General features: G+C 42.9%; 5 protein-coding genes across 7 annotated transcripts in view; 2 read left to right on the forward strand and 3 right to left on the reverse strand.

Moving 5' to 3' along the window:
• Nucleotides 1-8,247, reverse strand: part of LOC119559820 (heparan-sulfate 6-O-sulfotransferase 2) — a 90,919-nt gene extending 82,672 nt beyond the window's left edge. Inside the window, exons 1-2 of the mRNA XM_037872912.1 lie at nucleotides 7,926-8,247; nucleotides 5,296-5,727 (exon numbers count right to left, since the gene is read on the reverse strand). Coding sequence (XP_037728840.1) covers nucleotides 5,296-5,481 — 186 coding nt within the window. The 5' untranslated portion in view covers nucleotides 5,482-5,727; nucleotides 7,926-8,247. The remainder of the gene's footprint in view (nucleotides 1-5,295; nucleotides 5,728-7,925) is intronic.
• Nucleotides 8,248-9,150: 903 nt separating this feature from the next.
• On the forward strand, nucleotides 9,151-12,255 carry LOC119560482 (mediator of RNA polymerase II transcription subunit 25). Its single transcript, XM_037873944.1, has one exon. The coding sequence runs from the start codon at nucleotides 9,248-9,250 to the stop codon at nucleotides 11,792-11,794; it is 2,547 nt and encodes an 848-aa protein (XP_037729872.1). The 5' UTR covers nucleotides 9,151-9,247; the 3' UTR covers nucleotides 11,795-12,255.
• Nucleotides 12,237-13,823, reverse strand: LOC119560483. The gene is made up of 2 exons (XM_037873945.1): nucleotides 13,684-13,823; nucleotides 12,237-13,051 (listed from the first exon to the last, which is right to left on the reverse strand). Exons 1-2 carry the CDS (start codon nucleotides 13,738-13,740, stop codon nucleotides 12,362-12,364), a joined length of 747 nt encoding a protein of 248 aa, XP_037729873.1. The 5' UTR covers nucleotides 13,741-13,823; the 3' UTR covers nucleotides 12,237-12,361.
• Nucleotides 13,824-14,146: 323 nt separating this feature from the next.
• On the forward strand, nucleotides 14,147-20,948 carry LOC119560038 (nucleolar protein dao-5). Of its 3 annotated transcripts, none has more exons than XM_037873340.1 (5): nucleotides 14,147-14,313; nucleotides 16,140-18,903; nucleotides 18,966-19,157; nucleotides 19,785-20,565; nucleotides 20,623-20,948. In XM_037873340.1, exons 1-5 carry the CDS (start codon nucleotides 14,278-14,280, stop codon nucleotides 20,828-20,830), a joined length of 3,981 nt encoding a protein of 1,326 aa, XP_037729268.1. In that variant the 5' UTR covers nucleotides 14,147-14,277; the 3' UTR covers nucleotides 20,831-20,948. The 3 variants fall into 3 exon arrangements, with proteins under 3 accessions (XP_037729268.1, XP_037729267.1, XP_037729269.1); XM_037873339.1 differs by having other exon boundaries at nucleotides 14,176-14,313; nucleotides 16,051-18,903; XM_037873341.1 differs by lacking the exons at nucleotides 19,785-20,565; nucleotides 20,623-20,948 and having other exon boundaries at nucleotides 14,176-14,313; nucleotides 16,051-18,903; nucleotides 18,970-19,111.
• LOC119560039 (N-acetylglucosaminyl-phosphatidylinositol de-N-acetylase) lies at nucleotides 20,943-23,999 on the reverse strand. Its single transcript, XM_037873342.1, has 4 exons — nucleotides 23,136-23,999; nucleotides 22,159-22,449; nucleotides 21,919-22,012; nucleotides 20,943-21,859 (listed from the first exon to the last, which is right to left on the reverse strand). Exons 1-4 carry the CDS (start codon nucleotides 23,665-23,667, stop codon nucleotides 21,682-21,684), a joined length of 1,095 nt encoding a protein of 364 aa, XP_037729270.1. The 5' UTR covers nucleotides 23,668-23,999; the 3' UTR covers nucleotides 20,943-21,681.
• Between the last annotated feature and the right edge of the window lie 49 nt (nucleotides 24,000-24,048).

Consider the following 24,048-nt stretch of genomic DNA (forward strand, 5'->3'; position numbering starts at 1 on the left):
ATTTCTAATTGCCAATTGCTGCGGCACAATGATTTTGCACATAAATGAATAATTCTAAATGGATTTCGAAACGCCCAAGAATGGAAAAACGGACGAATGGAAATTTTGCAAAATGCCCGCGGCGCACATCTGTTACCACCACTGATGAAAAGGAATTCTGCAAAAATATCACGATTCCGTTCAAACAATTTAATGAGCAGTTTAGGGAATCATACATTTAGATTTATTCCTGGTTTCTGACACCACGAATGGAATGCAGCGCAAATGGAAAATGTAAAATAGTTTATTGGGAAATAATTATGATTATGAGGCCAAATGTCGAATGCCGAATGCAAACGTTTGATCCGCTTTCATGAGCAGCCCTAAAGGCCTTTAAAGCCATATACATAGAGGGTTTGCTATCTACCTGCATTGCCATTTAAGATCATAAACGGCTATCAGTTTACAGCGCTTTCAAAACATAAGACCTCGCTGTGGAGACTCAATAAAAGGTACAAAAAAGGGGTAGATGATGACTGGGTAATGCTCTTTAGAAGGTTTTTCGGAAGGTTTTCTTTGGGATGTGGAAAAATACATCACAATTGTGTTTTGTAATAAAGGTTTAAAACGCTATTTTGAAAATATTCAACATAATATTATAGTTCCTGTATTCAAATTAAAAAAAAAGAGAATTGTTCATTAGGTTTTTTGTGTTTTGTTAGGAAATCATTTTAATATTTAGTTTTTATTTAAATTAACTTGCATGCAGTTTTTTGTTATGAATATTATATTATAATTACATTTTGTATCAAAACAAATGTTGAAAGCCAAATCTCCCCTATAAGCACCTTACCCAAACACGTACACCAAATTATAAGTCGCCGAGACAAAAATAAAACCTGTTTCTTGGCATCGAAAAAGAGGAAGAACGACAAAGCAAGCTGGGCTATCAAAAAACTTTTATCACAAAGAAAAGCTAAACCAGTCAACGGGTTTTATTTCGGGCTTTTGTTGTTGGCTAATTTGTCCAGGGGTTTTCGATACTCGAGACGTTGCATCCTTAGAGAACCGATATCTGAGCATCTGATTTGCAGGCTGACCATTTTTTTGATCTTTTGCGCACGAATTAACTTCAAACAGGCGTGAATAATACCCCGCTGATCGTTTTTGTCCTTTGTTTTTTCGGGAATCTGGAAATTCATTTGCCCCAAAGAGAGGCCACATTAAAGTGCCGCCCGACACCCGACACACTTGCCCCGGATTTGTACCCATCGACAAGCTTTATGACATGTGCGGTTTGAGTTATGACCGGCTCTTGATTTTTTGCGGCATGTGCGGTGCTTGAATTTCTGATTCCCCTTCCCTGCCTCGCATATTTCAGATGGCTGATAGTTTAATTGGTCTGGACTTTATGTGTTTTGCGGTTTTTGTTTGCCCTCGTCTTATTTCTGGACTGCTTTTATGATTTTTTTGTTATTTTTTCTTCCTCTTCAGTTGCTACTGGTCTTTGACTCGAGTGTAATGAAGACGTCACATGGCAGGCATATTAAGGCTAATTGATTATGCCAAAGTTGCTGAAAAAGTTAAGGCAGCTCTGAAACTTATCTTGATCGTGCAGCCAAAACAATTAAGGGAATTCTCTGGGCGTTTATAGGCATTTGACACAAAAGGCCACTGAGAATTATTAGGAAAACCCACACAAAGAGCCAGTCACACCATTTGAAACCATAAATTTCTTAGACGGCAGTACTAAATCACATAATAAATCGTTTACACGTTGACAAAGGAAGAGTTAAAGGTAATTGAGACATTTAAGACACAGCAGGGCCTGCTTTTCCCCAGAAAGATTTAAAATAACTCGTAATCTGGTGACAAATCTGATCAGATGTCTTACGAAAGTCCCCATAAAATTCTCTTGGAATCTATAAATCCCACACTCAATTAAATTGATTAACGCTGCCATAAAAAGAGGACAATAAAATGCAGGCAGCAAACAAATCTTTGCTAATAAAACGCATAAACAAAAACCAAAAATGTATTCATGGAGTAAACTTTTTACGACTCGAAAGCTGAAGCCAAAGTTTGGCACGATCTGGCCGGTAACGACAAGTGTTTTGCAGTTTTAATGGAGACATAAAAACTGATATAAATACAGGAATTTCATATACTGTACATTCCCCTGTAATTTGGTAAATAAACCAAGCCCCCAAAAAAAATGAGTTGAACAAAAAGCATAGATATGTGGAAAGGCGCCATAAAAACTAGAAACAAAACAATTTCATTGTGGATTACGGGCACGAGTATAAATTTTGTAAAACAATTCGCCAGACAACACCAAAAAAAAAGGTCATAAATAGTTTTCATTTCATTAGCTGCGCTTTGTGAATTGGCCCGAAATTCGAGCAGCCACTGCAACAAATATGAAAGCTGAAAATGCAAGCGTACCGAAATAATAAACATTGGTTTTGTTTACTCAATCAGGTAACCCAAAGAGGCAAAGAAGAAGAGCATATAAACAAAAACACACACCTGTAATTGAACTTTGGACCCCATTCGAATGTTGCGTAAACAATTACAGATCGGACGTCACAACAATCACAAAATCCTCTCTAACCGCAATTTATTTAAAACTCAAATATACTCAAACAACTCGAGCCACTCGAACAGCGGCATTTAATTAATGGCTTTTTATCGAGACTGAATAAATATTCGGTGATTTAAAATTTGCATAAATTGAAATAAATAAAACCAAATTAGAAAAAAATACAACATTTAAACAAGAGCTGCAGGCAGCCACGAAAAGCTGAAGCATTGAGTATTCAGAGTAAAAGTCAACGAATTTGTTTATGTTCAAGTGGCAGATAGTGTTTACACATTTGTGGCTACCTTTGGGAAAGTCAAAGGAACTGGGAATTTGAGTGGTAGATAAAGTTTACACATTTATTAGCATTTTTTGTATGCCATGGGCTTTTGAATTGCTATCTGCCATATAAAGTTGTGTTTTTATAAGGTAGATTAAGATAGAGCCTTGCATTATGAAGATATTGATGGACCGTTGAAAAGGCTACTAATATAAAGATTTAGTTTCATTTTATTTACAATCAATCCACAAATTTTTAATAGGGTTAAAGAGATCATCAGGTTGCTAGTATATTTTTAATGATGCATATAAACATCACATTTATTAGATAATGCCGACCAGTAAAAAAGATTACTTTCATACAGTACTTCTAAATTGAATAGTCTTACAAACCAAAATTAATAGACTTCTTTAAGATTATATTTTCGAATTAGGGAGCACTTAAAAAAGACCCCTTACTTAAAGTAGTAACATTACCGACTAAATGATATGGAAGGAGAGACTAATTCCCCCAGGAAGGACAATTAAAAATCGCTTGTAATTAATCTTACTAAGTACCAAGAGTTCAAGAATTCCGGCCACTCCAAGTAATTTATGTTCAACTTGGCCCATTAAGAATACAAATCTGAGTACCCCCGAAATGGGCCGCCCTCGCATCCGAAATAATAGAATAATCTGTCTGTTTTCCATTGGACACGCAACGCATGAGACTCATTTTCATGTTTGGCTTTCGCCACACTATTCATTTAAGCATGTTTTTCTGTTATGGCGCGTACAACTAATTAAGCTATTTTTAAAATAGAAGGCGAATTTTCGAACGCACGCACAGATGGGCGTGGCCACGCCCCACTCGTCACTATGTCTGGCAAGATCGCGTGCGGAAAAAAACAAAATAAAGAGGGCGAGGCAGCTGCGCTCAATTAATGTCATTTTGCTGGGTATTTCAATTTGAAAATTATTCTTTATACACCCAAAAAAACAGAAAGTTAGATTAATTTAAGTATAGATTTGGGACTAATTAATATACAGTTTATACTTTAAAGATTCATTTCTCTATAAAAAAGTCTAGAATTTGGATTTGTGGTATTATTTTTAAGCCTAACAATTTCAACTTAAAACTTTGGAAATTATTAATTTAATATTCATCTTATTGACGCTAAATCCATACTTAATGGTGTAGAACAAATGTTAAAATATTCGCTTTTCTATGACTATTTTTTTCGGTGTGCTTATACTGCACAAGCAGAACCGCCAAAAATCTAAATTAGTGGTGTCCATAGCATAGGCATTCAAAAATATATCTATATTATAAACACGGCCATTTGACATTGAACTCATTCTAAGAGTCACGCCCACTTGGTTTTTTCCGGTTCCTGGACAAGAATGGAATTAGCTTTTTGTTTAAATAAAGTCCGCCAAAATAAAATTGATACATATTTTAAGAATAACATATATAGAACCCATCAAATACAGACAGAGATAGAATTATATCCGCCTGCAACTGGAAATTGATGACCTTCTTTAACAAATTTATCGAAGCTAATATTAGAGATGACTGGCACGAGCGGGATTAATTGTTAAATCTACATATCTGAGGCCAGCAAAGTTGAGTTAATACCGTCTGGTCTGGGTTTATGTGTCCCCAGGGTGGAATTTTATGCTCTGTTTTGCCTCGGTTTGGATTTTATGGCCGACAAGTGCACTTTACACCTCGCACATTAAATCATTCATTAAATAAGGGGAGGAAGACCTATTAGTCCTACAGACTAGACAAATTTCAATCAAGCGCATTCGTGAAAGATTTATGGGCTATACTGATTATGAGTACTGACCCAGAATTACCAATCAAAAATAGTTTCTAATAAAATTGTATGATTAAGATTAAAAAAATTATAACAGGGCGCACGTGTCAAAGATTTATGTATGATGCCTTGTAAGTGAAATCAAAAGTTTACACAATCGTTCTGTACTAAACTTTGTAATGCTACAGATTTCCCAACCGTGAACGAACATCTCATTCAGGGCGAATTTCATTAGCACCTTTGCGTAAACAATTTCAAAATTTTGAAGGCGCCAACCGAAAGGCGGTAAACAAAACATTTTGTTTTGTCTAATTAAAGCTCACAAAAATAGACAAACATTCAGTAAGATTTTCTATATTATAAAAGCTGTCTGTAATCCGCTGGGAAACAGAAACATTCCGACGCATATTTTGATAGGAATATATATATGCAAACCTCAAGCTAATAAATTTCTCGATGCGCCGTAGAAAAACGAGTTTGGTCTGCCAAAAAGAATGACTGGTAATTTCAATAAAAACACAAACGGAAAAAATATAAATTATAAAATTCCGAATTTTGCCAATGGGTGTGCTAATTTGCATTGGCGCCAAGGGGCAAGGTATACGTAATTTATGGTTAACGCAATGAGCATTTATAAGGGGCTTTGAGACCTACCTGATCTTGACAAAAGTAACCGAATCCGATGATACCGGCGATGGCCAGAAAGAGACAAAATACAATGATTGTTCGTATTTTGGAGCGCGGTTCCATTTTCTTGATTTCATAAACTCCACTGGGTAGCAATAAGGCAAAATCACTATCGACTTGAACAGATACGTTCTTATGCATATCCACGGGCATGTTCCATACCCCTGGCCCTTCCAGCGAATTGCGAACTGGGTATCGCACTAGACCATCACAGGTCCACCCGAATCGAGTCGAACCGGGTATCGGTATTGGCGTACCGCAACCAGAACCGGGGAATCGGAGGCGAGGCCAACTCAATCATACTGCAGTCGTTGCCCGATAAGAATTCTGGAAATGGGAACACCTTCGCCCATCGCTGTCCGCGCGGAAATGTTTTCCTTGTCTCTAGTTTTCCAGTAGCTGCAATTAGAGTAGAGTGGAAGTTCGTTAAGTAACTTATTTATTTGGGAGCACTTCGATCACGAGCAGACTAATTCCGGTTGACTACCACTTGACCGGGCAGATAAGGGTTCTCTCTTATCTAGCCACTTACTCGGTAAGTGAAAGCTTTTCAACGGAAACATAAATAATTCAAAAGACTTTAATTATAGGACTGACTGATAACAAATTAACTGATAGTTAAAACGCAGTTTAAATTTGTTTATTTTTGTTGAGGGGAAGGTATCTTTGCCATCTGTCTATGATTTTAATTGGCAAATCCATAAGCAAATTTTGAAGACAAGGCGTTAAATTTTGCGTTGGTGCAATAAAAAATGATCTTTATTTGTGTGGGAAATCTTGAAATAGACTGCACAAACAAACGAGATCTGCAAAATATATGGGGTTAAGTAAAATTCATAAGCCAAATGTTGATGAAGAAAAAGTGAAGTAAACAAGTGAAACTGTCAGACGAAGAGTAATGAATTTAGTATACCCTAAACAAAATCAAAAAGTTCGTTGAGGTATTACATTACATAATATAAAAAGCATAATTCTGTTTTGAAGATAGGGTGTAGGACATAGACAAAAATATAGGTGCGTAAAAATCAATATAATAGCCGCTACAATAAGACAGATAAAATGGCAATTTTTATTACTTTGATAGTGAGCACCCTTTTTTTATATGCTTCCCTAGATACCAGTTTGTTTGTTTATTATGAATCGCTTTATCGGGCTAGATATATACTGTGTTTATGCTATGCCTATTTCATGAAATCAATTCATGAAATGAGCAAATTCGTGTGTGCATAAACACCATTTCATGAATTCCCAGTTTACGAAATGCTGAGGCACAGCCTACTACTCTATAGATCTAAAGAGCTCTATATAAAATTCAAAAGAATTGACAGCTTTACTAATATCATTGCATGAATTTGTCTGTGTTGTATAAACAGGGGCTATTATAATTTCATGTGTTGACGAATGCATGAAATTCATAGCATAAACATAGTAATAGTCATATGTATATCATACATACATATATCTAATATATTTGTAACAATCTCGGTATAGGCTATACACGTTATTGGGAAATGAGTTCTAAGAAATCGCATGAGGGAAAGTATTGGAATGTCACTTTACGGAAGACTGATTTAATCTTACCATTGAAGCTAAAACAATAAATTATGTAATTATAAGCTGGATACGTATAGAAATTAACGCTTAGCAAGAGTAAATATATCACAATTCATTAATTAAACTCAAAAGCCTTCATATCACATGAAGTACAAAGATCTTAAGTGATTATGAATTAATTAAAAACCCTATATATCATATCAAGTGCAGAGATCCCAAGTGGATTTGAATTAACTAAAAATGCCTGTTATTTGTTCCCCTTTAACTTTTAAGAACCCAGATTTAAATGTAGGAAAATACCAGTACATATTTTATTTTTTAATAAATATTAAACAGGTTAGTATACAAAACCCTGATAGAAACTAAGGTTTACACGATTGGAATGATCAGATATGGATAGGTGTGAAGATATTTCTATGAGTACAGAAATCCCGCGTGGGAATGAATGCATTTAGGGTTTAACACCTGCTGGCTGTTGGTTGTGCCACCAACCTCTCCCGGAAGTGTATTTAAATGTGAAAACACCCAACCGACCGGCGATCGGCAGTCAGAGTGACGCCCAAACCGCTGTGGCTGCTGTTTTTTTATGTAGGCGCCTTGATTTCGCGATCGTTGCTTTTGGCGAGTTCGCAATTGTTGTAAACAAATGGGAACAACTGGGGGGATAAAAAAAGGCAGATGTGGCGAAACATGTTGCCAAGCAACCATAACAAACGGGAATGCCGTGGACACATGGCCATTTGATTCACTTTGCAGTGCTCTAAACTACAATTAAATCTTGCTAATTGCCTAACCAAATTATCAGTTCCCCCGTCGCAGTGACGTCAGTGCACAGAGAATAATTATAATAATAGAATGAAACGATGAAGCAACATTGCAGTAAAAAAAGCACACAAACAAAAAAGAAGCAACAAAAACAGAGAGAGGGCAAAAGAGAGAGAAAGAGAGCCCAGCCAGACAGAGCGAGAGGCAAAACAACAGCTGTTCTGGTGGCCAAATGCGAATTTGCCAATTTGGCTTGAATTTAAGCAGATTTCACTCACTTTCCACTGGCCAACTGCGTGTTTGTTGACTTTTCACAATTGTCGCGGCGTCACACGTTTATTTATTTACATTTCCCAGCGATTAAGGCGCTCGCACGCTCACTTAGCGCGCTTTCCGCTTTGTGCCACAAAAAAAAGCCCGCAATTCGCACTTGCGTCTGTTTTTCAACTATCCTAACGATCGTTTTCCATGCACTAGCACTGTTCACTGTATATTGTTTGTTTAGTTTTGCCACTTTTAATGCTTTTTGCGTGTGTTTTCTACGAATTTTTGGCGAAAAACAATGCGGAGTCCCTTTTTCGACTTTTCCGAACCGTTTCACAAAACCATCTGACCATCTGAATTCGTTTTACAAACACAAAAACGTAAACGTAAACAAACGTAACGTAAACGGCAAAACGTAACGCGTAAGTGTCGGTAAAAAATGGAGATAGCCTCAGCGTAAGTGTCAGTGAAAAAGGGAGATGGAAGATGCGAACGTAAGTGTCAACAAAACGTAAGCCACCGTAAGAGTCAGTAAAAAAGGGAGATAGCCTCAGCGTAAGTGTCAGTAAAAAAGGGATGCAAGATCAGAAAGACGGGCGCAAAACAAATTTGATAACCGAATGAACAAGACGGAACTGCGCAACTTGGGCAGCAGAAGCAGCTGATCGGGCTGCCAGACAGTCTAGGCAACAATCGATATAAGCTATTCGATTATTGGAAACTAAACAAATTTTTTAAATTAAAAATATTAAATCCATAAGAAGACTATAAAGTAAGTAAGTAAAGTAAAGTAAGTAACTATATCATTTTAATTGATTGTGGTAGGCTGGTGGTCAAATCAGAACACGAAAATGCTCTAGCACTCAAGGATGTTAGAAGCCTTTCTTCCATGTTGGGAAATGAATTTATTCTAACATATTTGAACCTTTACAAGTGGCAACCTAAATTACTCCTTTTAAATTATTTAAAAACACCCTAATGGAACTTACCTAATTTTTGAATTTGTAAAACGATTTTCTGGAAGCTGATTATATCGGCAAATATTTTTCTTAAATGCAAGACCGTACTTTTCCCAATTCGGTCTTAATAAATACTTGTGACCAAATGCTTATTGAATGTAGTAGACTAGTCGTAGATCTAAAGCTTTTCGAAAGTGTATCCAACTTTGTGGCATATTGACAACCCTATAAGCCGCTACGAGTCAAGCTATCGATAACCACAGACCGATAGTCAAAACAAACTGCGAGAAGAAGAAGAGCGGTAAAAAAGAAAATAGTTTAGATTTTTCGCAACAAGTTTTCGCATTTAAAGAAAACTTCCACCCTCCGGATTAACCATGGAGGTGGACCAGATGCCGCTGGCAGACGTGGTCTTTATCATCGAGGGCAGCGCCATCAACGGGGCGTACATCAACGAGCTGAAAACCAATTACATCCTGCCGACGCTGGAGCACTTTACCACTGGCTCCATTGACGAGCGGGAATACCTGATTGCGGAGCGATTTGCCACGCTGTACGGGATCGTGGTGTACCGCACCGCGGCCAATCTGCTGGAGCCCGTGTGCGCCACCTACGGACCCTTCCTGCAGCCCCAGAAGGTGATGGAGACGATCGAACGGCTACCACTGGTGGGAGGTGGAATGGAGTCCTGTGCCCACATGGCCGAAGGATTTGCTGCGGCCCACGGCTGCTTCGACGACATCAGCGAAAGGCGCCAGCTGCTCGACCAGACCAGCGTCCAGAGGCACTGCATTCTCATTTGCAATAGTCCGCCATACCAGATGCCCACCACGGAATCGTGGAAGTATCCGGGAAAATCCTGCGAGCAACTGGCGGCACTCTTCAACGAGCGGAAGATTAACCTATCCATCATTGCGCCTCGGAAGATGCCGGTGCTGTTTAAGCTTTTCATGAAGGCCGACGGAGATCAGCCCATTACGAGCAAAAACTACGCCAAAAACATCCGGCATCTGGTGCTGCTCAAGGGCTACAGTCTCAAGGAGCGAGCTCCCAGTCCCAACAGCATGGCGGCCCAGATGGCCGCCCCCAATGCAGCACAGGCTGCAGTGCAGCAGCAGCAACAGCAACAGAATCCGACGGGTCAGCAACAACCAGGTCAAGGCATGCCTATGGACACAACGCCAGCCCAACAGCAGCAGCAACAACAACAACAGCAGCAGCAAGGCAATCCCCAGCAACAAGTCATGAACATGAATTCCATGCAGCAACAGCAACCTGGTCCCAATCCCCAGGCGGGCCTTCTCAACCCGCAGCAACAACAGCAGCTCCTTCAGCAACAGCAACAACAACAACAGAATCAATTTGTGCCCAATCAGATGCAGAATCCGAACTTCCAGCAGAACGTGGGACCCGGCCAAAACCGGTGGATGTTTCCCAACCAGCCGGGACAGGCGCGTCCTCCCTACATGCAGGGAGCAGGCAACGTGGGCGGTGTTGGCCAAGGCGGGGGCATGCAACAGAATCCAAATTCTGCGCTGATCTCGCGCATTAATGCGCCGCCGCCGAACCAAACAGTTACCTCGCTACAGCAGCAGCAACAACAGCAGGCCCAGCAACAGCAACAACAGGCTCAACAGCAGCAGCAGCAGAGGATGCAGATGCTCAACCAGCAGCAGATGCTGAACCACCAACAGCTGCAACAGCAACAGCAACTGGCCCAACAACAGCAGCAGCAGGGGCAGCAACAGCAACAGGGCAATCCCAATGCCGGCAACAACATGATGCCGGCTGGCAATGCGGGCAACATGCCCAATCCACAGCAACAGCAGCAAGTGGGACAAGTGGCCAATCCCCAACAGCAAGGAAATCCTCAGCAGCAACAGCAGGCGAATGCGCAGCAGGAGCAGGCCTCCCTGCGCGAGAAGATCTGGACTGGGGTGCTGGAATGGTCAGAGAAACCGAAATCGGATCAGCAGAAGATTCCTCACACACTCCAGTGCACAGTGTGCACCAACATCAAAGATGGCGAGCCCGAGATCAAGGCTGAGAACTGGCCGCCCAAGCTGTTGATGCAGCTAATGCCCAAGCATCTGGTTGGCAACATTGGCGGGCAGTTCCTGAAGGACTCAAAGATGGTTGTTTTTCGACCCACTCCGGGAGAAGCACTTGATTCGCTGGCCAAGATGATGACCTCCGGCTACGCTGGCTGCGTTCACTTCTCTTCCATCCCCAATTCGCCCGCCTGCGATCTCAAGGTTCTTATTTTGCTCTACACACCCGATCGCAACGCCTTTCTGGGCTTCATTCCCAACAATCAGGCAATGTTTGTAGAGCGTCTGCGCAAAGTTATTCAGCAAAAGCAGCACGGCAACATGCAACAGCAGCAACAACAGCAGCAAATGATGCAGCAGCAGGGCAAGTCGCCCATGGAGCTGCAACAGCAACAGCAACAACAGCAGCAGATGCAACAGGACAACTCGCAGCAGCAACACTACAACCAGTACCAGCTCAACATGCAGATGGGCGGAGGAGGTCCAGGCGGAGGACCAGGTCCTGGGCCCGGCGGTATGGCCATGCAGCAGAATCAGATGCAGATGAACATGATGCAGCAACAGCGGATGCCGCTGGGCGTGGGCGTTGGACCCGGTGGCGTGCCTAATCCCAATCTCCAACAGCAGTTACAACAGGTGGCGCCGAACGTGGCCGCAATGCAACAGCAACAGGCGCAACAGCAGCAGCAGCGCATGGTTCGCCCCATGATGAGCAACAACAATCCGGGACTTCGCCAGCTTCTACAGCATCAGACCACGCCAGGAAACCAGTTCCGTCCCCAGATGGGCGGCCAGAATCCTAATCAAATGGGTGCCGGCGGTCCAATGGTTGGCAATCGCAACTTTGACGATGGCAGCTATGAGTTCATGTAGGCTCCTTCAAAAGATCGCATAGCAAACTAGATTTAAGCTACTTAAATATTTGATACAGTCCAACTCGAAGTCTCTATTTTGGGAATAGATTTGACGTCGTTCAGATGTAGCCCAACTTTTTTAAGTCACAGAGTTTCTACAGACAAACCTTAAGGGGTTACAAAGGTTTTTTGGCCCACGTTTTCATGAATTTTATTCAATATTTCGAATATTTTAATTGCGTTATTTCAGGCTAATCGACCTGAAGAGCTAACTTTCAAGGACTATCACATAAACTATGGTTTTGAATTGAATCGATTGAATTTAAGTTTTGAAAGTGTTATCTAGATAACTATAAAATAAACACTATGTAACCCCTTAAACTATGCATAAGCTCTGCATATAATAATTACCATGTCTTCATTTCCTATTTCCCTTAATTTAAACATTAAACTGCAATTAATTTCGACGTTTTTATCATATTTCGTTTATTAATTGTATTTAATTAGTATGGATCAATAGTGATTAATATTCAATTTACGAAAAGTTAATATTAATCACAGAACACAGAGTCCGGAAAGAAGCCAACTACTTTCCTCCCCCGCCGCCGCCAGAGGAAGCTGAACTTGCATTCCCAGCACTAGCGGCAAAGAGCTTCCGCAGATTCTGCAGGATTCCAATGAGCACTGTGCCGGCGGTGCCCAACGTCTCCAGGAGATCAAAGCTGGTGCTGTCGATGGCCGTCTCTCGATCCTCCTCCGTTTCGATGGCCGGAGAGCTGATGTTACCGCCAGGATGATGCGTTTCGTGGACGCCATGGTGTCCAATCAGGCGATGGGTATTGCTCTTGACGTGGGAATCGTTTACACCGCCGCCTCCTACCGCATTGATTAGGTGCTTTACCGGCTCCAGGACCGGAATAGCCAGTTTAATGCGATGCCATTCGTCCGATGATTCGGTGAAGCCCTCGTGTTGCTCCCCAGCGATCTCCATATCATCCAGCATGTTGCGTTCACTGACTGGCTCATCGTCCGTCTCCACAGATAGCTGCAGACTAACATTACCCGGCAACTGCAACAAACTGCTGAAAAGCTGCTGCAAATGCGCCGAGTTAGTCGCCTCTGCCTCATTCTGTTCAAAATCGAACTCCGAACGGACTCCAGACTTCGGTTTCTGGTTCACAAAGCTGGTCACATGTTGCATTTCGTTTTTGGGATAGGAATCACTGGAGTTGGTTGGCTTGGCGGATGTCGTCGTCAGCAGCAGCAGCCACAAAAACTGCAGATATATACGGGAGAAATGGAACCTTTAATTGGCACTTAATGACCGGCTTCACGTACGTTTATGAATATTGAATTCGATCGATAATGAGGCTTTCTATATTCAAATCCCACCGTGCACGCGTCGCTAGACCTTGAAATCGTTCTATAAAATATGACAATACTGCAAATCAAAGATCAGTTTTTGGAGCTATGATATGTTACTGTCTGTGCGTTTGTGGTTCCAATAAATGGCAGAGAGGATATGATCGAAAGTATGATAGAGTTTTGGTGATCATGTTTCTATTCTTAAAGTTTAATATTTTTTTACCTTCTTTAAATTAATTTGATTTTTTAAACAATTTATATAATAGCTTTTTTCATAAAGGTTCGGCGAGATTCAGTTCATAATGTCAAAGATTATTTTTTAAAAATACACTTAGTCTGAAGATATCCACATTAGTAATATCACCTCAATTTTAAACCAAATTAAAACAAAGCAAATATTTCAAATTTGTTACTTGACCTACACCAATCTAAAAATTGCAGCTCCTTCAATAGTTTATGAGTCACTAACGTTTCTAGAAAACCCACTGTTCGAATTCAGCCATCATCATATTCCCCATTAATCAAAGCCACGAGTATGCTTACATTCAAAAAGACAATACAACATATGGAACTATATGTGGAACTGGCCAATCGCAACATTGTCAATGAATACACGGATCTAACTCTTGTCTAAAAATCGAAACTGAAACCGAAACAGAAACCGCTGCCAGCAAAAGCAAAAATCGAACTGAACTTAACCGAATGTCCAACAAATACTTGGGTGAACAGAGCCCAGCTGAAGGCACTTGGCGGGTCGGCCGATTCATTAATATGCAGCAAAGGTAGGGGCAATTGTGGTACCTAAATTATATTCAAAATGCATTTAGAGGCCCCGAAAAAGTTGGCTCTCCTGGGTTCGGACGGTATGATGATGATATGGGCTCATATCTGCATCAAAATGTTGCACTTATCGATTTTATCAAGGATATCCACATCGAATAAAACTAAAATTTCGAGAAAACAGTAGGCTTCTGGGCTTAAGTTACAAATTTGGCATGCTTTTTGGATTCATTCTCTAGACACAGCTCACAGCTATCACACACAACATATTTTAAACCTTAAAAAAAATTCCACCTAAATTCAAAATTTCAAAATTTTTTTCCTGGACCTTTTCGTATAAGTGTAAAGTTTAGTATTATGCGCGTATTTGGTAGTGTAACGAACTATTTAAAGGTAAGTGAGCTAAAGACAAAGTTATTTTAAAAGATTCAGGGTCAGGTCAATTTAGTCCCAGGTCAGCTAAGCCTTAATTTTACTAGGCCTCTTAAGTAACACGCGTTATATTATTGCATTTGTTAAACATTATGTGGCAGACAGAGTAATGCATTTGCAAACCTATTACGAATAGGGTTCTATCTATATCATTTTCAGCATTTTTATAACCGTTTTTCGTATAGCTTTAGCGTGTATTGAATTCGTTTAAAAGTAAAAAGAAGCGAGAATAATGCGTTCCTGTACATTCTATATTAGGGTCGCTGGCATGTCCGTATAATTCCACAGAGTTCTCGGGAACTATAAAAGCTTGCAGATTCTAATTAAGTTGCAAGTTTATTGCATTAGCTATACCCGTTACTCGTATAGTAAAAGGGTATACTAGATTCGTCGGAAAGTATGTAACAGGCAGAAGGAAGCGTTTCCGACCCCATAATGTATATATATTCTTGATCAGGATCACTAGCCGAGTCGATCTAGCCATGTCCGTCTGTCTGTCCGCCCGGATGACCGCTGAGAACTCGGAAACTAAAAGAGCTAGGCTATTGAGATTTGGCGTGCAGATTCCTGAGCTTCTTTCGCAGCGCAAGCAGAGTGCCACGCCCACTCTAACGCCCACAAACCGCCCAAAACTGTGGCTCCTACAGTTTTGATGCTAGAACAAAAATTTAAACTGAAGTGTATTGTTCTCATCAATACCTATCGATTGACCCAAAAAAAAGTTTGCCACGCCCACTTTAACGCCCACAATCTTCAAAAAATCTTAAATATGAACGTGGTTCCGTAGCCTTGTACGCAGCGCAAGTTTGTTACTCGAATATGCCACGCCCACTCTAACGCCCACAAACCGCCTAAACCTGTGGCGCCCACAATTTTCATGCTAGATAAAACTGAAATGTATTGTTCTCATCAATACCTATCGATTGACTCAAAAAAAAAGTTAGCCACGCCCACTTTAACGCCCACAAACTTCAAAAAATCGTAAATATGAACGTGGATATCTCGGAAACTATCAAAGATAGAGAATTGGGATCTCAGATTTGGATTCCGTAGCCTTGTACGCAGCGCAAGTTTGTTACGCGAATATGCACCGCCCACTCTAACGCCCACAAACCGCCTAAACCTGTGGCCCACAATTTTCCACAATTTTCATACTAGATAAAACTGAAATGTATTGGTCTCGTCAATACCTATCGATTGATCCCAAAAAAAAATTTGCCACGCCCACTCAACGCCCATAACGCTTAAATCTGTCTTCCGCCGGTAGGTGGCGCATTTCAATCTCGCTTTGCTGCTTGCATATCTCCATTTCCCTTTGGTCCCCTTAGCTGAGTAACGGTTATCTGATAGTCGAGGTACTCGACTATAGCGTTCTTCCTTGTTTTTTTTGTAAAGTCATTTGGTCTCAATAAGCTTGCCTTAATATTAAAACTATAAAATAAAAATATCTTAAATTTCAAACATGTGACGGTTTCTGCATATTAGTAAACCTAACCTTTTAAAAAATAATTTGGATTCTATTTCGAAATTTCCTTTAAAACCCTATAATCAGTAGGCCCCTTATTTTATGTTGACGTTTGACCAGATTAGAACCTCATTTCCTTTCACTACGTCTAACACACCACACTCCATTTCGGTTTCCCCTTTCTTTTCAAAACTTAAATTCTACCGTGACTAATATATGTATTCTTGATAAAGTGAAAAAAATTCTCAACACATAAAAAGCAAAAATGCCGGGGATACTCGGGAAGTTCCCGACTAATCGTCTTGGACCGCATCTATCGCAGATATCCCGATGCCTTAGCTACCACGCCCCGCTCTTCCGGCCGCGCAGCCTGATCCACGGCAAGAGGTTCAGGCAGTTGTCCATCAGTGTCACCTCTGGAGCCAAGACGACTCCTCTGGCTGATAGGACCTCTCATCCAGGTCGCGTCCGGGTGCAGAAGTACTCGCAGAAGGGCAACAATGTCTTCTCGATCAGCGACAACGTGGATATGTTGCGGAAACGGATCAGCTTCTCTGGGACATCGGGCAATGCACCTAAGATCCTGCCCATTGGCCTGATTACACCGGAAACTGGCGATGGCAAGGAGCTGAAGATCGTCATCGTGCCTTTGGATCTGTCCGGCATGGACGCCAATGCTCTGAAGGATACGCTGGAGACTATCAACCAGTTGCGATTGTACGCCAATCATATAGAGGCCTTTTCCAGCAGCATGGTCGAGGAATACGGCGCCTTGAACGAAGCCCTCCAGGAAGTGGAGTCGCAGGCACAGTCGGAAGAAGTCAAGGCGGAGGCCAATACCGATGATCGCAACTTCTGGGAGAGCTACCCATCCTCGCCAGCGGCCGACGTCGATGCTGTGGGAACCGCAGTGGATGCGGGCATGGGTGCGGGGGCCAACATGCCCCTGCAGCGCCATGCTGCGGTCAGTAGTTGCCTTCAGAACTCTCTGGGAAATCCAGTTCGTCCAGCAGCTACCAGTTCTTCACTGAAAACCACCAAGTCCATGTCTGCGCTGGCCCAACCCGAACCCATCCATCCATCTAGCCTGGAAGCCAATCTTAAAGAGCTCGCTACCCAAGAGGGCGACTTTGTCGAGGAGGTGCGAGTGGATGTGCCGCAGGATCTGAGCAATCGGCTTAACGAGATGGCAGTCTCCTCCATGGAGCTGTCCTTTGAAATGGACATGACCAACCTGCGAGATGCTCTCAATAATAAGGACCCGAATTCGGTAGCTCCGCAAAATCCCATGATCTGTATGCACACCAAGGTGGAACTGGACGCAACCGGTAAGGCGGTACAAACTCTGCCGCTCAGGTTCAATGCCCTGATCTCTGGCGTGGTGGAGATCGATGCCCAGAAGCTTAAGGACGCCCAGATGACCGAGGATAAGATGCCGGGTTTCAACGATGACCTCACTTCGCTGGCTGCCAACCTTTGCAGCACCGCGTTGGAAAAGGGTTTCGCCACCAACTCAAAATCTCCGGACGACCCCTATATCGCCGATCTGGAACTGACCAAGGATGAGGAGGCCTTTCCGACCAGGATCATCGATACTTCATATATGTCGGCAGCTACCCAAATCGGACATCAGCGGGAAGCCCTGCAGAAGATAGCAGAGGAAGCTTCTACTGTGCCGGGCATCCAGGAGGTGGAGGTGCCTGTTCCGGTGGACAAGGATGGCTGCAAGCATCCGCCCGTGAAGCCAAAGCGCAAATGTCCTGGCAAATGTCCCCTAATCACAGATCCCTGCAAGGAGGATCCTTGCGAGCGTCCTGAAAAGAAAAAGGCTCCCAAGAAAAAGGCGGTACAAACGACGGAGATAACATCCAAGGCCAAGGGTGGCGACAAGAAAGATTCCTGTGCAAAGGGCGAAAAAGGCAAGGACAAGAAGGATCCATGTGCCCAGTTCAAGAAGGGCGGCAAAGATGGTGGCAAGAAGGACGGCGGTGACAAGAAAAAGGATCCGTGTGCTAAGTTCAAGTCTGGGGAGAAGAAAGATCCTTGTGCCAAGAAGGACGATAAGAAAAAGGATCCTTGCGCCAAGAAGAAGGATCCCTGTGCCAAGAAAGATGATAAGAAAGAGGATCCCTGTGCCAAGAAGAAGGATCCTTGCGCCAAGAAAGACGATAAGAAAAAGGATCCCTGTGCCAAGAAGGACGATAAAAAGAAAGATCCTTGTGCCAAAAAAGATGATAAAAAGAAAGATCCCTGTGCCAAGAAGAAGGATCCTTGCGCCAAAAAAGACGATAAGAAGAAAGATCCCTGTGCCAAGAAGGATCCTTGTGCTAAGAAGGACGATAAAAAGAAGGATCCATGTGCCAAGAAGAAGGATCCTTGCGCCAAGAAAGACGATAAGAAGAAAGATCCTTGTGCCAAGAAGAAGGATCCCTGTGCCAAAAAAGACGATAAGAAGAAAGACCCCTGTGCCAAGGGCGGAAAGGATGATAAGAAGAAAAAGGATCCCTGCGCCAAGTTCAAGAAGGGCGGCAAGGATGGCAAGGATAAGTGCAAGTTTTCCACCTTTTCGAGGCGTCCAGATCCAAGCAAACGCTACCTGTCCACTGCCTTGAGCCACGTTTTCCAAGAATCGGCTCCCGCTCCAAAAGCTCCCCGCTTCCAAGTCTACTCCACTCTTGTACGCCGTCACTATCGTGTCCCTGCTCTCAAGACCTCCAGCTCCTGCCAGTGTTCCCTGTGCAAGGTTCATCTGCTGGACAAGGCAACTCCTCCTGCCAGGTTCACGATCAACACAACCCTTCTGCGACGTCGCTTTGGTGGACTTGCGGGAAGGATCACCCCTGGTTCTCTGAGCCAATTCAGTTATCGGGGATACGCGAAGAAAAGCAAGAAGGGCGGCAAGTGCGGCCAGATGGCGCCCAAGTACCCCAAGAGTCGTGGCAAGGACATCAAGGAGCGGACGGGTCTGCGAGAGGATTGCTTCAGCGATGACGACGGCGGTTGCGGGGTCAAGAGCTGCACCGGCAAGTGCGCCAAGGTCAAGTTCCCCAAGAAGAAGTGCGAACGCAAGGAGAAAAAGGACGATGGTGCGTAAACTTACGATATGTGGTGGGTCTCGGTTTCTCCAGGTCAATCATCTCTTCCCAAGGTAGAATAGGCAATCTCTTGGCCCGGAATACCTCTGTGCAGCTGCAGACGCAACAAAGATCACTCAGCACAAGGGTCTGTTGCCAACCATCTCCGAAACCCAAATTTGACGATCAGGCTCTTGCGCTGCGTATCTCGAATTCCTACGAGGTCAAGGTGGTTCCCGTTTCCAAACCTCGTCCCAAGGATTTCGGTAAGATCATCCCTTCAATCTGTCTTAATATCAATCTTGTAGGAATGCTTTGGGAATATGTTGGGTATAATTACTTTAAATACTTATTTCTTTTTTGATTACTTATGCTATTGATAAATATATTACTAGCTTAACCTGATCCGTAGAATTTCGGTATGGTTGTCCTTTTAAAAACTTAATTAATGTCTAAAACGAAAGCTATAGTAAAATGGTCACTCATCGTAGACTTATTAATTAATATTTTGCTTTAAATACTAATTTAAAACTTATTCTATTAATCAATATTTTCCTGAACCTGATCCAAAGGATTTCGATAAGATATCCCTAAACTAATGTCTAAAACAAAAACTAAAGTTATAGGATTGGTATTATTATTTGATCACTCATCGTAGACTCTGAATAATTAACATTTTGATTTATTATTTGATCACTCATCGTAGACTTAATAATCAGCATTTGGATTTATTATTTGATCACTCATCGTATTATGGATTATGGATTATGGTATTATGGATTACCTATTTTACCATTCACCTTCTACCAATATAAGGCTTCACACCACATGAAAAAATATACTTATTAATATACTTTTTATAATCAATATTTTCCTTTAAATACCGATCCCAGACGTCCTTATTCGAACGGGTTCCGTGGCCATCTCGAACTCGGACATCCATGTGTACGAGAACGGCAGTCGCGACATAGAAGCCATGTCCCTGGGCCACGATGCCACGGGATTCGTGGAGGAAGTCGGTCGCTGTGTCCATCAGCTGCACGTGGGTGACCGTGTCGTCATGGAGTCTGCCTTGTCCTGCGGCATCTGCGACCTGTGCAAGCAAGGGCAGTACAACATGTGCTCTGGGCTGGTGTACAATGGCTTCCTGAGCACCTACCAAACGCATCCGGCCGACCTATGTCACCGACTTCCCACGTCCATCAGCATGGAGGAGGGCGCCCTAACCCAAACATTAGCCCTGGGATGTCAGGCGTGCTTCAAGGGCAACATCACGCCCACCAGCAATGTCCTCATCCTGGGATCCTGTCCGACGGCAGTGGCGGCAGGCATATGCGCCAATGCCATCGGGGCCAAGCGTGTGGCCATTGCAGGATGCATGGCTCCCGCCCTGGATGTGGTAGCCCGGGACTTTGGCTTCCAAGCCGTCGAGTTCGACAGCAACGCCCTGTTCGGAGAGGTCCTAGAGGCCATCTACAGCAAGTTCAAGGACTGGCCAGACTGCGTGATAAACTGCTCCATCTCGGCCATGACTATGAATCTGGCGGTCATGGCCCTGCAGCCTTGTGGTGTCTGCGTGCTGGCTGAGTGCGATTCGGAGTGCGCCAGTTTCAATGCCTTGGATGTCCTGATGAAGAACATCCGACTGGTGCCCAGTTTTCGGTCCGCCAATATGTTAGTAAACCAGGACTTAATAGTTACCACTAAGATTAATATTCTTCGATCCTACAGGTATCCCACTGCCATCCAACTCATGCGATCTGGTCGGGCACTCATGCACAAGTTCATTACGGCCTCATATCCTCTGAGCAAGGCGGAGGAGGCCTTCCGAACTGCCCAGCACGAGTCCAACGTTGGGCTGGGGAAGATCATTGTTAACTGTGCGGACGAAGTGGGCATCGAGGAGAATCTAGGGAGGAATTCCAAATCGGCATCGTAGAAAATTATGGTAGTAAAAGCTGTCTAGAAGACCACATCAATGAATTCTATTATACTTCAGGTTGCTACTCGTGTGTTCGATTTTAAATTGGGAATTAAAATAAAACAATAAATTTTAAGTATTGCAACAAAAATCGCTTCGCATTTTACTAAGTTCTGCGTGGGCCCATAAAACAATTAATTTGAAAGTGCGGTCATTAAAATACTTCAAATAAATATTCTTTAACAGCATTCTAGAATCTATCCTCTCTGGCTCATCGGTAGATTTGTTCATGTGTATACATACATTCATTTATATATTTATGTAAATATATTTTATAAAATTATTATTGTACTTCGCTGCTTACAACAAACTATTTTACAATTTTACAAGAACGAAAGTGACTCACTAAAGGTGTGTATGCTAAGGGGGGAATCAATGTACACAAATACAAATTGGAAAAAGAAAACATAAGCTAACAACAATTATAATAACGCATACATTTTTAATTTTTAAGCATTTGACTACATCGCACACTTTGGAACATTGCTTGGACTGAGTATAAATAATAATTAGAGCTAACTAATAAGATTTAAAGATATGCCATTTTATATGTGAGAGTGGAACTAATTAATGGACTGTTTTGTGGTTTCGGTTGCCTATGGTACTGCCGCTTTGCTGGTTCTTTGTTCCCTGGTTGGTTTGGATATAGCTTTCCAATTACTATCGATCGATTTGGCCAACAGTAGTTACATACATTTATACTAGTAGAATCGTCAGAGTCTAAAATAAAAACCACTCGCTCTGCCACCCGGAGCATCCGATCGTGAAGGTAGTTTGTCTTTTGGCGTTCAATCGTATCCACTTTTTTGCTAGTTGTCATGTATCTGCATTTCCAGTTCCACATCCGAGAGATTTATCTGCCGCATCGAATTGATGAACATGTAGCGCGAGGTGTATATGTAGAGCCAGCGGAACCATCTCATCTGCGACTGGTGCTCCTTCATCGCGCTCCTCACGATCGCAGCCTCCTTCCAGTTAAGTATGCACCTGCATAAAAGATCACTCATATTAGAATTGGTATTTGTGCTTGAGGCCATATATCTTACCAATGCGTAGACATAAAGCACGTGCACAGCAGATCCAAGATCGACAGATATTTTCTGACCACATTGATCGAGTCCAAGGTGTAAAACTTGCAATCTGCATTGGGAAGAAACGTAAAAAATTGCTGTATACTATAATATCTAAGGCTATTAATAGCGACAACTGCAGCGATGGGCACGCCAATTAACGTGCACCCATTGTTTGCATCCGTCGCCGCCCGCGTGACTCAAACGCCTCCTCACCTTTGGGCAAAAGGTTGGCCAAACAGAGCGAGGCGGCCGCGTAATACACGGCACAATGGTTCGGATGCGAGCTTACGCCATCGCGATCGAACGTGAATATCGCCTGGATGTCGAGGCTTTCGACGGCGTGGAGTATCAGACTGGCCACGGCATCTGGGCGCCAGTCCACGTAGGGGTCGTCCGGCAGGTTGGTGGCATTCATCAGCACGATGTTGGACTCGGGTATGCCCAGTTTGGAGCAGGAGCGCCACAGTTCCTGGCGCCTCACCTTCGCCTTGTGCTCGAAGTTGCCTTTTTGGAAAAGGCAAAATATTAATACTAGTCGTTTTGATAAAGATGAGCCTATCGGGTGTTTGTTTTAAATGATTAAATATCAGATATGAACTTACTTATTTTATCTGTTAGTATAAACATCTACCAAACAACTACTCCTTACTCCCTTTTGCATTTAAAACCATGTCGGATTTTTTTAAAGTGTGTAAGAACCTTATTGGATTCTACATATTACAGAGATCTAATATTAAATAAATAAAAAGATTTTAAATTTTAAGTCCTACGGGTGAAAAAACATATTCGTTTCCTTACTATCTAAATAACACTTTAACTTTCCTAACATATATTAAGTTCAAATGCACTCCATTAGGAAGTTTTCAAATTTTGTCGGTTCCAGTTGGACCATATAATGCAATGTTAATAAACCTTATAAGATTTGATTGTAAGGAAAAAAGTGTATTACCCAATGAGAGGTCTATTAAAACCTTGCATTAAAACCTTTACGACGACTTAACTAATAATATTTTGATTATAAGGTTCTATTGTAGGGGTTCTCAATTGATGGGTTCTACACAAAGGTTGTTCCCATATGGAAGCACTAAAGCTTAGTACGGACTCGCTACTGATTTCGAAACGTGTAATTCTGCCTAATGGTTCCAGATCTATTGTTGGTAATAGGATGATGTCACTGCTGGTAAGCTCACCGTTGGACAGGCAGAGTATGTACACCTGGCAGCCTTGGCGCTGCGTCAGCGAGTAGATCAGCGGTCCGAAGAACATGCACTCGTCATCCGGATGGGCGGTGATCAGAAGGACGCGCTCCATGTGCGCCGTCTTGGGCAGCCGGACGCTACGCAGCCGCAGTCCGGATTGCAGGGCCTGCTTCAGGCCACCAGGACTGGGATTCCCATCCGGATTTTGATTCAGTTCGTCCTCCTCGCCCGACTCGGCATTGTTGCTGTCGTTTGTGTTGTGTGCTCCCGGTCCGGATGCGGTCGCCGATTCCGAGAGCCAGAAGGTGAGCTTGTAGAGGCCCAGGCATACTAGCAAGTACACCGCACAGGCGATCAGTACGTGCTCCAGTGCTTCGGCGGATGAGGACCTGATACGGCAGTAGATGGCCTGCGGATTGGGGACGAGCTGCTGCACCTGCTGTTGCAGTTGGCTCCACGGAGAGGTCGATGCAATGCTGCTTGATATGCTGGCCACGTACTCGCTCAGCCAGTTAAATCTCATCTCTCATTGCGTCCGGCCAAGGGCGAGAATTTTGGCGAGAAATTCTTCACCAAAAATGGACATGCAGCGCTTTTTGGCAGCGAGGAAAAGCGGAAAAGCGGCGATAACGGTGCTCGGGCTGATACCTAAACTATGTCACTAAGTGGAGGTGTTGCTTAATCGGTAGTTTAATACTTGAAAACGTCTGGTTACGAGCCCGCGCGCCGCTTAATCGGCTAATCTCAGCATTTTATTTCGAAAACTTTACGTGTTTTTCGCCTTTCGGGGGCACCAGCTAGAGATGGGCGGCTGGCGTGGTGCGTGGCAGGTGCGTGACTCACGCCGATACGTCTGGTTTTTCGTTCCGCTTTTTATTGACGTGGTCAGGTGCGCAGTGCATCT

This window comes from Drosophila subpulchrella, unplaced genomic scaffold, assembly GCF_014743375.2.
Source record: "Drosophila subpulchrella strain 33 F10 #4 breed RU33 unplaced genomic scaffold, RU_Dsub_v1.1 Primary Assembly Seq354, whole genome shotgun sequence".
Lineage (NCBI taxonomy): Eukaryota > Metazoa > Arthropoda > Insecta > Diptera > Drosophilidae > Drosophila > Drosophila subpulchrella.

What these genes read in the sequence shown, in the direction of transcription:
- LOC119560482 (XM_037873944.1), top strand. Translation starts at nt 9,248, where the DNA reads ATGGAGGTGGACCAGATGCCGCTGGCAGACGTGGTCTTTATCATCGAG.
- LOC119560483 (XM_037873945.1), bottom strand. Translation starts at nt 13,740, where the DNA reads ATGTTGCGATTGGCCAGTTCCACATATAGTTCCATATGTTGTATTGTC. An exon ending in GTTGTATTGTCTTTTTGAAT is followed by an intron (nt 13,052 to 13,683) that starts GTAAGCATACTC and finishes ATATATCTGCAG; the next exon opens with TTTTTGTGGCTGCTGCTGCT.
- LOC119560038 (XM_037873339.1), top strand. Translation starts at nt 16,083, where the DNA reads ATGCCGGGGATACTCGGGAAGTTCCCGACTAATCGTCTTGGACCGCAT. An exon ending in ACCTCGTCCCAAGGATTTCG is followed by an intron (nt 19,158 to 19,784) that starts GTAAGATCATCC and finishes TACCGATCCCAG; the next exon opens with ACGTCCTTATTCGAACGGGT. An exon ending in AGTTTTCGGTCCGCCAATAT is followed by an intron (nt 20,566 to 20,622) that starts GTTAGTAAACCA and finishes TCGATCCTACAG; the next exon opens with GTATCCCACTGCCATCCAAC.
- LOC119560039 (XM_037873342.1), bottom strand. Translation starts at nt 23,667, where the DNA reads ATGAGATTTAACTGGCTGAGCGAGTACGTGGCCAGCATATCAAGCAGC. An exon ending in CATACTCTGCCTGTCCAACG is followed by an intron (nt 22,450 to 23,135) that starts GTGAGCTTACCA and finishes TTTTCCAAAAAG; the next exon opens with GCAACTTCGAGCACAAGGCG. An exon ending in TGCTTTATGTCTACGCATTG is followed by an intron (nt 21,860 to 21,918) that starts GTAAGATATATG and finishes TCTTTTATGCAG; the next exon opens with GTGCATACTTAACTGGAAGG.